Source organism: Theobroma cacao, chromosome 2 (assembly GCF_000208745.1).
Source record: "Theobroma cacao cultivar B97-61/B2 chromosome 2, Criollo_cocoa_genome_V2, whole genome shotgun sequence".
Lineage (NCBI taxonomy): Eukaryota > Viridiplantae > Streptophyta > Magnoliopsida > Malvales > Malvaceae > Theobroma > Theobroma cacao.
In genome coordinates this window covers 1802901-1816942 of record NC_030851.1, presented here as the reverse complement: position 1 = coordinate 1816942, position 14042 = coordinate 1802901, and the positions used below count along the sequence as shown (strand labels likewise).

The 14042-nt window shown below is 34.3% G+C and overlaps 3 protein-coding genes and 1 non-coding gene across 4 annotated transcripts; 3 read left to right on the top strand and 1 right to left on the bottom strand.

Moving 5' to 3' along the window:
• On the top strand, window positions 1922-4434 carry LOC18607307 (transcription factor bHLH18). The gene is made up of 5 exons (XM_018114753.1): window positions 1922-2237; window positions 2449-2529; window positions 2665-3222; window positions 3312-3683; window positions 3810-4434. The coding sequence occupies exons 1-5, from the start codon at window positions 2031-2033 to the stop codon at window positions 3882-3884; spliced, it is 1293 nt and encodes a 430-aa protein (XP_017970242.1). The 5' UTR covers window positions 1922-2030; the 3' UTR covers window positions 3885-4434.
• TRNAV-AAC lies at window positions 9331-9404 on the top strand. Its single transcript has one exon. It is a non-coding gene; the product is annotated as a tRNA-Val (tRNA).
• Window positions 9661-11577, top strand: LOC18607306. The gene is made up of 3 exons (XM_007041395.2): window positions 9661-9893; window positions 9982-10332; window positions 10590-11577. The coding sequence occupies exons 1-3, from the start codon at window positions 9783-9785 to the stop codon at window positions 11397-11399; spliced, it is 1272 nt and encodes a 423-aa protein (XP_007041457.2). The 5' UTR covers window positions 9661-9782; the 3' UTR covers window positions 11400-11577.
• On the bottom strand, window positions 11670-13959 carry LOC18607305 (malate dehydrogenase, glyoxysomal). Its single transcript, XM_007041392.2, has 9 exons — window positions 13807-13959; window positions 13494-13709; window positions 13019-13333; window positions 12788-12877; window positions 12617-12700; window positions 12369-12404; window positions 12177-12266; window positions 11991-12085; window positions 11670-11884 (listed from the first exon to the last, which is right to left on the bottom strand). Exons 1-9 carry the CDS (start codon window positions 13876-13878, stop codon window positions 11812-11814), a joined length of 1071 nt encoding a protein of 356 aa, XP_007041454.2. The 5' UTR covers window positions 13879-13959; the 3' UTR covers window positions 11670-11811.

The following is a 14042-nucleotide window of genomic DNA, read 5'->3' as shown; positions in this document are numbered from 1 at the left end:
CTTTTAAATAGTTTGGAGAATTTTTAAAGTATTATGTAGATAATATTTTATGAAGATAATTGATTTCTTTGAACAGTAAGATACCATCCTTGAAATGATTGAACAACATCTTATTTAAACAATAAATATTTAAAAAATTTGAGGTTATGAATTTCCTAATTGAACAGTTATTATTCACTATAAAGGAAGAAGAAATGGGGGCTCTAGCATGGCAAAGATAATACTAAAGAATTGAGCAAGTGGGTAGCAAATCCCTTAATTCTTGGCTTTGCCACAAGGACAATGAAAGGTTAATACAAAGATCCAAAAATTAATAATCAATGCCAAGGGGAAGTTCTGTAATCGATAATCACAAGCTTCCTTTTTTTCCCTTTTCTCTAAATGATAATAAGTTTCTTTCCAGAGTCACTTCGAATGGACATCATTTTAAATCGAGAACTGTATTTAATCATTTATTGTTTCGAATTAAGTTAATTTGACATTAATTATGAAATTATTATGGGTTTTGAGTTATTTTAAATTGAACCAAGTGAAGTTCGGATTACCTCATATATTAAATCATTTTGAATCTCGAATCATTTTGGTTATATATACTAAAGGATCTAATATTCTTGTTCTTTATGTATAACATCAATTCGTTTACTTAGAGAAAGAAACTTACATTTAACAATAAACTACAAATAAATGATTAATCAAATAAATTTTAAGCTATAAGAATTAATCTCAAAATTTAATTGGTTATTCAAATAATGAGATAAAACTAAAAAAAATTATAAATCTTAATATATATATATATATNCTTATTATATATATATATATATATATATATATATAGATATAGTTAAGACAAAATATAGAACTGTACAAATGTCTTCATTTAAATGAAGTTCAATCATTTTATAATAAAAATTAATTGTCTCTCTTTCATTTGTCTTTATACATTTATTTCTTGAAGAATTAAATATTTTTTGTTCCATTATATAAATTTTTAAATTTTTTATTATTTGACATTTATGTCATGTCATTTCGGATTTTAAATTATTTTAAATTTTATTTTTAATCATTTCACATTTCAAATCATTTCGGGTTTAGATTATCTCATTTCAAATCAATTTCGGAATTATATTATGGGAATATATAGTCCGATTGGATTTTAGACGGATTTAGTCGGATTCATGGATGTAGTCAGATTTTGCCAATTATGATAGTATTTTTGACAAATGCTTCCTGACTCCTGTTGGGGATTTAAGACATTGGTTTAATAGGCTGGCTCCAGAACAACCAAACGACACTTGTTCCAGCCCTACACAAAACAGAACAACCTATTCATAAAGAAAAACAGCCCCAACTGGACTTTGTTTTGAATCCTACTGAGTTCATTTGTAAAGCAAACCAAGGCTCAAATATATCTTTTCCTGCCATGGTTTCTCTTATCATGTAAACATGTAGCGATGTAATCATAGATTTTGGCTGCAAATTTTGAAGCTTGATTATCTCATAATGGGCCGTTGTTGAGCTTTGAGCATTAGCCGACAACTTCATGGTCGGTTTGAAAGGCCACATTGCCCCCCGGCAATGCCTTTATTGGTGTGGTCTAGTGCTGCATTCTTGGACAGATACCATTCTCCCATTCGCTGAAATCACAGGGAAGTCAACAGAAAGTTGGAAGAACAAAACCGGTCATCATCTTTCAATTCCTGGGGCCAATCATAATTAAACACATATTCAATCACATGAGTTTCAACTGTTCTGGGTTAAGAATCATTACTCGTATGTGCTCTGGCTTATCAGCATATTCTTTTCATACGTGTAAAAATATTAGTAATTAATGGAGTTGGCTTGGATGATTAAGACATTGTAATGGGACCGTGAATTTCTATGGATCACTGGCATTTTCATTTGTAAACATTGAATCAATTTTCAACGACTGGTTGGCAAAGCTCATGAAAAGTCTGCAAAACAACAAGAAGAAAAAGGGGTTGTTTATTTTGTCAGCAAAAACAACCCACTAAGATACAATACTTGCTGTTATGTTGTCATTATTCTACAGAAGCAAGAGATTTTCTTTTGGGTGTCGAATTTCAATGTCTTTTCACATCATCTACCCCGTGAGACTGGTAGGTTGGTGGACTATAAAACAGGCAAGAGCTCTAAAAGTTGGAAGAAAATTGGTGCTGGTTCCTGCTTTACAGGAGGTTTTTTTTGACATCAGGAAAGCTTTGGACTATCATTACAGGGTGAGAATTTAGGCTACAGCTTGTATGCTTCTCATTTGTTTTATTATTATAGAGTGTTAGTCCGTACGTGGGGAGAGCCTACTTTCTTTCTTTCTTCTTTTTGTTCTTAATCCTGGAAACCCCTATGTTTTCCAGGCCTTCTGGATATGTGTGCGTTAATTAGTAGTGGGAATTTTAGTAAGTCATATCTTTCAGTGGATTTTCCTGGCAGGATTCTATTCAACAGGCCCCATCTGTCAGAAAGTGGGATTCTTCCATGGAGATTTCATCAATTAGAGAGTTACCTGAACTGGTAAGACTTTTTTTATTCATTTTTGTTGATATATAGTGCAAGAACCGCAACATTTGTCGGATTCCATTCAAAGAAAACATGAACATGGAGGATTCAAGAGTGTCATTTTATAGCCACTGAATCTCAAATCTACAGGGAATGGACGATCCTAACTTATTCAGTCAATGGCAAATGAACTCTGTTGATGAGCTCAGCATCCTGCCCCTAGCAGCTGCGTTCGGAGAGAACTTGCAGCAGTCTTTCTCTAATCATAACTATCCCGCCTTTAACCCCAAAACTTCGGTTGAACCTTCTCACAACGGCATTGACAGACCTGTAAAACAGCACAAAACCAACAGCTGGGATTCATGCAAACCCGATACTGATATATCAAACCTCCAAGCTGCTTTTTCTCCGAACACTTTCTACTTTGCCAGTTCCAACCACATGAATCCAACAGGCATTGTGAAGCCTAAAGAAGAGGCAGCATGTTCCAAAAGCACGGAGTCCTTCCCTTCTGATATCTTGATTTCTCAAAATTCGTTTCTTGGAAGCCAAAATTATATGCTTAAGGCTTGCCATGGAGCTAAGAGGGTTAGCACAGGCAACAAAATTTCTCAGTCAAAAGATCATATCATGGCAGAGAGGAAGCGGCGAGAAAAGCTCAGCCAGAGGTTCATAGCTCTGTCTGCTATAGTTCCTGGCTTAAAGAAGGTATTGCTGAATGCGTATAACTTTGCTGTTTCTTCTGTCCTCTTCTTGTTATAATTCTGATCCAATTCATATTGCAATGCTATTGGCAGATGGACAAGGCTTCTGTGCTCGCAGATGCTATCAAGTATCTGAAACAACTGCAGGAGAAAGTTAAGACACTTGAGGAGCAGACTAGGAAGAAAACAATCGAATCAGTAGTTTTTGTGAAGAAATCTCAACTCTTCGCCGACAGTGATGACTTTTCCTCCGATCAGAATTTCAGTGGCCCCTTTGATGAGCCACTACCAGAAATTGAAGCAAGATTTTGTGACAAAAGTGTTCTCATAAGAATCCACTGTGAGAAAAGAAAAGGACTTCCAGAGAAAATCATGTCTCAAATAGAGAAATGTCACCTAACTGTCATCAACAGCAATGTCATGACATTTGGGAGTTCCGCTCTTGACATAACTATTGTTGCTCAGGTACTTAATTTCTACAACTACAAACCTCTTTGCTAAACTCTACTGCAATTAGTACCGGTGGAATTGAAGTCATTATTTCATGTACTTTTCTTCACTAACTTTGACATGATCTCGACTTTTTTGCAGATGGATATGGAATTCTGCATGGCAGTAAAGGATCTTGTGAAGAAGCTACGTTCAGCTTTTAAATTAATCATGTAAAATTCCTCCCTCTAAATATCATATATACAAGCACCTACTGCAGCTAGAAGCTTGAAAAGTTAGGAATAATGAAAATCCTTGTATGCATGAATTCAGACAGTCTGAAAACGAGGCCTTGAATGCTCCTCAACTACTCAAAGACCATGCATCATCAAGCCCCTTAGCTTCATTTTTGCAAGAAGGGTTCTTTTCAGTCCAATTTTTGCATGGTCGTTCTGTTTGACCATGTTAAGTTCCTTCTTGTTTTTAAAAAAAAAACTGATCTCACAGCTAATTTGGGCTTTTTCTTTTCTGTGTGAGGTTGAAAAATTCAACTCAATTCTGCACATATGATGTCCCTTTCTTACCTAAATTGGTTGAAAAGGGAAAAAATGGTTTTTCTTAAGGTGTGTGGACAAACTGGCCTTTGTTGCTGTTCTCTGTTCATATATATATTCAGTGTTTTAGAGGCATCCTGAAAGGCCTCTTTTCTCCTTGTAATATCTATATCTGGTTTGTAACAGTTTGAATGACAATAATGAGAACCAAAAGGAGTTCTCCCCTTCATCTACCTGCTTTCCCATTGTTTCTTCTTTTTCCTGGAGTTTGATGATGCTTACATATCAATTCAAGGCTGACAAAAAGCTTTTGCATGACAGAAAGCACCAAGGATAAGTTGATGTTGTCAAGTTGCCCTGAGCAAAGGGGCAACTAGACCCTAAAACAAAAGGTGGCATACATTCATTTGGAGATTCCTTGACATTACATTTTGATTTTGTGTTGAAAACTGCAGCTATCATAGAATGTCTATGTTACTATATTAATCTTTCCTTTTCTTTGGTATTTTAAGACATAGGTTAACAAAAAAAAAAATGAAACAAATTCTAGCCAGTTCTAGGCTTATTATTATAATAAGGTGGTTGGGAACTAATGAAGGGAAGCGGCTTTATTTAACTCGAATACACTATGTCTGACGTTTGGTATTTTATTAATTAAACGTTCTAATGAAATGTGGTTTTCGAAATGATAACTAAGTAATGTAAAGAAGCAGTGGTTGTCATTATTGGAGGTAATAGGATAGCTACCTAGGAGTGTACAGTACAATCTGAGTCCCTACAAAAGATTATGATCTTACCATGGTTGTCTGAAACATCAGCCTGTCTCCTGTTAAAGGATGACTTCATTGAATATATATATATATGTAATCATGTTGGTGGAACATATGCTACAACTTGCACTTTCTGTTAATGAGTTATAAACCAATAAGGTTCACAAATCCAAATACTTAAGTCTATTTAATTATGATTAAATGATCATTTAATCTTTCTATTGAAGAGCCAAAAGGAAAGCTTTTTTTTTTTCCTTTTTAGCCAATAGATTTTTTGTTTCTTAATAATGTAAGTCCAACATAAGACTATTACAAAAGAATATAGCAAAATGCCAATTGGAATTCCATTTACTGTCAAATTTGCACTGGGAAATTGTTCTAAGGCAAATTAAGAATTATACCCACTACAATTCAATTGAAAAGCTGTTGGTATTGATTTCTTTGACATTATTTCTGGGGAATCCCTAAACCCAAAAAACGAATAAAATAAACAAAGAGAGTGGCGGTTGTGCCAAATTTTCTCCAATTTTTCTTTATTGAAACCTGGAAAAACTCTTTTTTTTTTCTCTTATCTTCATTCCAAGGCAAATTAAATTCAGTTTGAACAAAGAAAGGATGTTGAAAACCCCCTTTTTTTATAAATTTTTTATTATATTTATTTTTTAAAAACGAATTATTAACGAATTTTCATTAAAAATTTTAAACAAAATTAAATTCATCAAAAATACATTTTGATGTGAAAATTTTCAAGAAAATTATTGAGTGATTGTCATTGCATAGCTAACTCCTAGGAAAGAAGACAAACGTACCTTGTCCACCAATTTTTCTATTGATCTATCCGAAAACTGTTTGTCTATTATGAAACATGAAATCGATATTTATGTACTATTAAATGAATCATATTTTATAACACGATTAAATTACGTAATTTAACAATAACGAATGATTGTTGATAAATAAATTAAATTTTTTTATAATACCCTATACCATAAACATGTCAATTTCACATTCATCTCGATAAGATTTTTCACTGAAAATTAAGAATTATTTTTTAAATAAATAAAGAGTTAATATTTCATGCACTAGCTAGAAAATTGGCACGTGGAAATGTAGCCGAAATGAAAGATGGGAAACCTAACTTCTCCACCAATTCTTTCTACTGTTGTATCCGAAAACTATTTGTCCATTGAATTTTGTTTCGATTCAAATCCCTCATGAATCAAGATCCAATCCTTGGGACAGTGGCTATAGGTATTTTAATTATGAGTTAATTATATTAATAATAATATTTACATACTATTAAGTAACATGCGTGATTTATATAAATTTATCAATCACATATCTGATACGAAATATTTATCTTACAAAATGACATTACATAAGTTAAAGATAACAAATGATTGTTAATGAACGATTTCAATGTATCAAAATTAGTTCCTTTACGTAAAAAGAAATTAAATTTGTTAGTAACAACATATCATAGTCATATTAATTTGATATATATTCACGAATGCTATTCAATTTTCTTTTCCAACAAGGATCAAACAAATTGAAAACGAGAAAAATGATACAGATAACAACTTTCTCTTTCCTTTTTCGCGATGAGAATTTTTACTAAAATTTGAGAACTTATTATTTTTAAGTAAATAAATTGGTATAATTTTCATGGACTAGAAAAATTGGCACGTGGTTATAGAATTAGTATTGTGATTAGGGTGAATTGGAATCAAGGTTAAAACAAACCGACCTTTGGGAACAAAATCAAATGATGGGAATCTTATTAAAAGGCTATAAATAGGGATTGTCACGTGATTAACGATTAAGGCTATATAAAGGTTATAAATATGAACACGTAGTCTTGATGGGAAATTATTAACTTATTGTGATACTTCATGTCATATCGAATGCATATGAAATGTGGATGTGATTATAATGATCCAGATCATTAATGTTGTTTGGACTCGTACCATTACCATCACATTCATACCTGATTTGATACAGTACAGGATATCACACTTACTGATCTTACTTAGGATGACTTCAGAAATTAATTGGTAAGCCTTCTGCTATTTTTTATGTTCAAAAAATGTAAATGTGTTAAAACATCCGCAAAAAAATTATTTTTTCTTTATGGGCAAATACTCAAAGTTAGAAATTTGAAGTTATTGCATGACTGCGACACTAATTAACAAAAAATTATATTTCTTATTTCATTATATATTCAAAAATTTTTATATTTATTTTCAAATTTTTATTTTTATTTTTTAATAAGATGACTTTACGTGAACGGACAGGGTATAAAAACTATACAGTATATTAAATATAAAGCTTTTTTAATAATCTAATCCAATTAGGACACTTCGTTTAAGATCATTCTCCCAACAAATTTGCAAGAATAAAGAAAGCACATCACTAGTCTTGATGTAACTTTGATTTTGATCCATTACTGAATCCTTTGATGCCATTAAACTAATATTTTTATGTTCAATTGATCTTGATAATTGCATGAAATTAAAGGGATAAGTACGATCAATTTTAATGCATCTGTCATAATTTCTTGTCATGAACAATCGCCTTACAAAAATCGAGTTGCATTATTGAATTAATGGTCATAATGCATTCTTGAGAACAAGTGGCTAAGCAAGGTTTTGGAGATTAGCAGCCACGGATTTTAATTAAATAATAAAACAAAGTAGATCTCATAGACTTGTTCTATTTGTCCTCTTAGGTGGTAGGGATTGAATTTGACTCTAAGGTGATTATATCTTAAATGTGTAATATGAATTGAATCACGAGATAAATGAATTTGTTTAATTGTTGACATGTCGGAGATATTATATGTTTGGTAGTATCATGGATCGATATTTGGTATTTATTTTGATTGCTGTATTTGATTTAAGATTTTAATAATTTGTTTTGTTTGTTTTAATTAACAGATACTCGTTGTTATATTGAGATATCATTATAACGTCATATCAATTGTTCGATGTTAACAAAATTCTTATTTGATTGAAAAAGAATAATGCCAATTGTGAAACAGTTTTTGAATAATTTAATTAATTATTATTAATTTCTAGAAGATAGAAATGTAATTCATTACTTATTATCATTTGACATCATTTCCCTCTCAATTCTTTGCTCTTATAGTGGGGAAAAAGAGGAGTGCCTTGGTCGGATTGGTCGTAGTGTTGTTGTGGCAGCCCAAAAATATCTCCCAAGCCTATTACCGCAGTTATGTCTAGCAAAAGCTCATGTTTCAGCCCATATTCTCCTTTTAAAAGGATTCGAGCTTAGGGATAGTAGTGGTGGGTACCTTTTAATCGGATACTTGACTAAGTTAAATTTAATTTTGGATAATATTAAATGGATACAGTTAAATTATGAATAATAAAATTATTTTTTGATATAGTTTCACGTAGAGTTTAATTTTTTAAATAATCAATTTTGACATGAATACTTTAAAGTCCGTTTACTTTTGATATAAAAAATTATCACATATGTAAGGATTCCAATCCTTTATCATTCCTTTCTCTCTTTCTATATCTCAACCAACAATTCAAATTTTAATTTTGTTATAATTTGATAAAATGATATATATGATTTATTCAAAAATTAAGATAACAAAAAAATTAGTAAAGCATTAAAGCAATAAACCATAACTTGTTATCCTAATTATCCTATTTTGAATAATTAATAAAAATCATTAAATGTTTTTGGTTAGCTTTATGAATAGTAATGATAAAATTTTAAACTGTTTTGATTATTTTTAGCATAATATTAAAAAAAATTTATAAACTATTAGAGAAAATTTAAATAAGTCTTTATATTTTTATTACATTCAATTAAGTTTTTATACTTTTTTTTTACCTAAATAAACTCTTGTTTTTTATTTTGAATCAAATAGGTCTTCATGATTGATGATTAACTTAGTTAAAATGTCATTTTATATTATGTGACGTTGATATGACATGCTATCATATTATAATTGATGATTATATGACATGTTAATATATTATAATTGATGATGATGTGATACATTAATTTGATATGATAACATAATCTTGTGATATTTTTTATTCTACACATCAACGTCATGTAGATATAAAATGACATGTGATATTTTGACTAATGACAATTAATCAATAAAACTACATGAATTTGACAAAACGTAATAAAAAATTAAAACTTATTTAAAATAGTTTAGTTGTTTATTTAAGCATTATGCCATTAGCATTTGTATACTCTAATAATAAACGGTTTTGGTTTCAAATAATTCAAAATAAATAGATATTTTACATATTGTAAGCCTTATTCAATTTGATTTAAAAATATAAGTGAATTTTTTGCTTGAACATTAAAGGTGTCGTGGTGTAGTTGGTTATCACGTCAGTCTAACACACTGAAGGTCTCCGGTTCGAGTCCGGGCGACGCCAGACTACGTTTTTTCCAATTTTTAATAGAGCAAACGACGTCGTTACCTCTTCTTTTCCTTCCTCCACAATCGCCCCCGCGTATCACGGAAAGGTGCCCCACACCGCCGCACGGGGACAACACAAGTAAGAAACGCCAACAGAGCCCAACCAATGGCATATGTCATTCGCATCACTTCCTCCCTTCTGATTGGTTACTTGATGCCACGTCACCTTCCTCTAGATCCTCCACCACCAGAAACTTCCCTATATTTAACTCCCAACAAATCTATTTTTTAGGAAAAAATTTTATCCAAAAAACACAAGAAAATCAAAATCTTCGAAGCTAGCCTCCGAATTCTCTCTCTCTTCCTCTTACGGTGTTCTGGTCGGTCGACGACGATGACGTTTGCCAAGCCTTCATCCTACACCGTGGCATTGATTTTTGTTTTATTTACGATTCTATCCTCTTCCCACGCCTTGGTTTCGACTCAGTATCCTAAAGCCATCTCTGTAAGCATCTGTTTAATTATTTTTTTGTTGCATTCATTGATTTTTTCTTTTCTATAATTTGATGGGGATTTTTTTGTTCTGGGTTTAGGATTTGAAAGAAGCAATTGTGAAGGGATTGGGATTCCAAGCCGATGATTTTAAGGTTTCAGAGTTCGATCTTAGGGATGCCCTTGTTGGCCATTCGGTGGCATATGAATTCGACGTTGAAATCGATAAGAAGGTCATGCCGTTTAAGCTTTTGGAGGATGTGAATCGGTGGGAGTACGTAGATTTGCCAATTTTTAGGGTGGAGGAGCCAGCTAGACCCGGGGATGAAAATGGGTTGGTGGAGCAGAAGAGGAAATCGGACAATGGGTTACCCGTTTTGGCCCCGTTCCAGTTGGCCGGACCAATGGAGCTCTGGATTCAGGATGCCAAAGATATGCGCATCTCCTTGCCGGTTAGTTTTCCCTTTTTCCTTTTTTTTTTTTAATAAAAGATGTTTTCTTTGAACTTTGAAGTGTTTTTTTCATGGGAAGTTTTGTAATTTACAATCCTAGTATTTATAAATAGCAAAAACTAAGGATGTAGTTCTTTGCTTTTACCTTTGGGAATCTTAAATTTTCTTTTTTAGGGTTGGCAATTTAGGTAAGAGGTCTCTTGCATAAATTGTTTTGAAATTTGTTTATTGATCTTGTTGTTACTTCAATTCTGCAGCATGATGTGGATGCTGGTGTCTTGAAAAAGGTAGTTTTAGCAGATGGCGCCGTGGTGACTGTCAAGGGTGCGAGATCAGTTAGCCTGCGCCACCCAATCGATCTTCCTTTGCCTCTCAACCGAACTCATAATGGGTTTGCATCTGGCCTTATGGCCCTGGCTGAGCATCTTCGTCATGTTTCTCGCGGTCAAGATGCTCCAATCCTCTCCCTCCGTATTGTTGGCCCGACTTCCCTTAGTGTTCCATCATCTACACCTTCAAATAACAAGTTGAAGCTTAAGCGACTTGCCCCTGGCCTTGTGGAACTATCCTCAATGTCAAAAACCAAGGCCATGGATGCCCTTTCCACTATTGATCCACAAGCAGAATCCCCTACTGTTCTGACCCCAAAGCACTTTGCTACAATGTGGCCTCTTGCTTCCATCAATGGTTCAAATCCCAATTTGGTTGGTTTCGAGTCGCTGCTATCTTCTGTGCTGGGTCCAAAGGCAAGCAAGAAAGGTTCTTTCAAGTTATTGAAGGCTGATGTGTCAGCTCAGACATTTGTGAAGATTGGTTTTGGGATTGAAAGGAAGTTGAAAGAAGGGGATTTGGAGGGTTTTCCTGAGTGGAGGACCAAGCCTGAGACAATGAGGATGCATTTTGAGGTTCTGGCTAAGGTTGATGGTGAGAAAGTTATACCGGAGAGAGTGGTGGAGGTTAACCCTGTTGTTATAGAGGATACTGTGGCACCAAATGTGCTGACAGGGAACATCACCATGTCAACAACTCCTGTTGTTTACCCTCCTTCCAACCCCTTCACCTTGTAAATTGTTAAAGAGAGAAAAGGGTTACAGATTTTGTCAGGTTAAAAGAAACTGTAAAGATGAGTTGAGATCAACTATACTTTTTTTTTTTTGGGGTTCATTCTTGGAATATCTGATGGGTTAGAAGAGTTATAAGTCTGTATAAATTTGTTGAATAAAGTTAAAGATGGCATTATCACTACCTATTGAGTAAAATTCCTTCTATATTCTATTCTGTGAATCAAATGAACACGTGCTGGTGCTAGCTTTTCCAAGTTAACCTGAAAATTAGCATATCATTGGCAAAGGGCATTCAATTGATGGGGCAGTGGTGATGTTAAATATTAGCAGATTCTCCAAAGTAACAAAACATATACAAAGGCCTGTAACAGATTTAAGAAAGCTTATACGTAGTCAAGTCCCGCTCATCACCATTTCATTTCTTGATAAAGGAAATCCCCTTCTGAATGCTTCCTGCTAACTCTTTCTTTGCTTTCGCCAGCCCAACCCTGTCAAAAATCAGAAGGAATTGGTTGAGTTAATATACAATCCAACTTGAAATAGTGAAAGTGTTTGCAAATTGACAAATATAATACAACACACTTCTATATTTACCTCTCATACTCGTTTAGAGGCCCCAGCTGATAGACTTCCTCAGCTCCAGTACGACCGAGTCTTACCTTGGTTGCAAAGAAAGGGAGCTCCGTAACCTATGATTGAGAGTGTTCTTGGTTATGATAAAATGGTGAAAGTGCAAAACCAAGAAGATGTTGGCATGAAAAAAAGGTTTGAAGAGCGTACCTGCGAAGCTACAAATGCACATTCAACGATTCCTGCATCTCCTCTCAAGCCTCGGAGGCATGCATCTGCGAATTTGACAGCTGCATATGCCTATTACATGTAAAGGGCTTCCCTTTAGTTGCTTGAATTTACACAGATTAAAACCATTACGGTATAAATTGAAGTGGAAATCGAGCAGATAGAATGACCAACCATTGACAGTGTAGCAGATCCAGCTCCAGCTTTGGCCTGCATAGGTGAAAAAGTGCAACTGAAACTGTGAATCTATCAATTCTGATTGTGAAATATACTTAAAATATAAATGAATTCACCCGTGGGAAAACTAACTAAAGCAAGTTTATTCAGGACTTGGTCCAGTTTAACTAAGAGCTTGCTCTTGGTTGCCAGCAACCATTACTGATTCTGCATGCTCAGTGAGAATAGGAATTACATTATTATACCTCAACAACTTCTGTCCCACCATTTTGAATGCGGTTTGTAAGGTACTCAGTTTCTTCAGGGGTGAAGGTGCATGGAGGTTTAACCTGCAAAAGATTGGCAGCAAGTTAATTCAACTAATGATGGATTATCAGAACTGAGAACAAGTGAAATTTATGGATATTCTTCAAGACCTGCGACATAAGAGGCAAGATTGTCACTCCTGCATGACCTCCAACAACAGGGACATTAACTTCTCTAGGATCAAGACCGAGGACTTCCGCCTATATGAAAACATAAAAGCTAGAGTGAAAACCAGAGATGCAGCAATGTTGCTATGTGATTTCTTGGTGCTCTAATGCAATAAAATGGTGAAGAAAACATTGATTCTCCCCATAATCATTACATTATAAGGTTATACATACCACAAAAGTGTTTGCTCTGACAACGTCAAGAGTTGTAACTCCCAAAAGTCGCTTTGGATCATAAGTACCAGCCTTCTTAAAAACCTCTGCTGCAATTGGAACTGTAGAATTCACCGGGTTGCTGATCAGATTAACAATTGCGTTTGGGCAGCACTTTGCAACTCCCTCACAAAGTGTCCTAACGATTCCAGCATTGATGTTGAAAAGATCATCCCTTGTCATTCCAGGCTTCCTTGGAACACCAGCAGGTATGATCACAAGGTCCATGCCAGTTAAAGCACTCTCAAGCTCCGGCTGCCCCAAGAAACCACGCACCTAGAACCCAAAAAGGAACATTTCACTTTAATGACCTTCAATTTGTTTATATCTAAATGTTTCTCAATTAACCCATCATATCCTAGAAAAATTGTGTTCACTATTGAATAAGTATAGAATTAAGTTCTAAGAAGAGAACTACATGGAGAAGAAATATTACCACTGCACCAGTGTCCATGTGACTGAGATCAGCTGTGACACCATGGGCGTTCACAACATCATAAAGATGAAGGACCGAGACGAGTGGATTCATCTTCATTAACATTGCAAGAGGCTGGCCAATTCCTCCAGCTGCACCTAAGATAGCAACTTTGAATCCCGGTGCCCCTCCTTTAGCTCTGCAATCAGCTCGCCTCAAAGCAGAACTTTCCTTCATCTGTCATACGCAATCCACAACAATACATCAAACAACAAGAAAAGCCACGTTACTCATTGAAAACTTGTACCCGAAAGGAGAAAACATAGAAGAGAACCTGGTGATTTGGAGGGTGGAGATGAGCTGAGATCCTGGCAATGCGCTGGTTAGCCTCTGAACTAAACTCCATTTCCTTTCTCTTCCGAGAGAGAGGGTGAAAGTTGAAGGGTGGGGTGGGAATAATATTACCTTCTAGGTGCCAAGAATGAATGGATTTAAACATAAAAGCAAAAGAAGAGATAAAGGTGAAGTTGACATAAATGCATATAAATTTTCTTGGAAATTTTAGTTTGT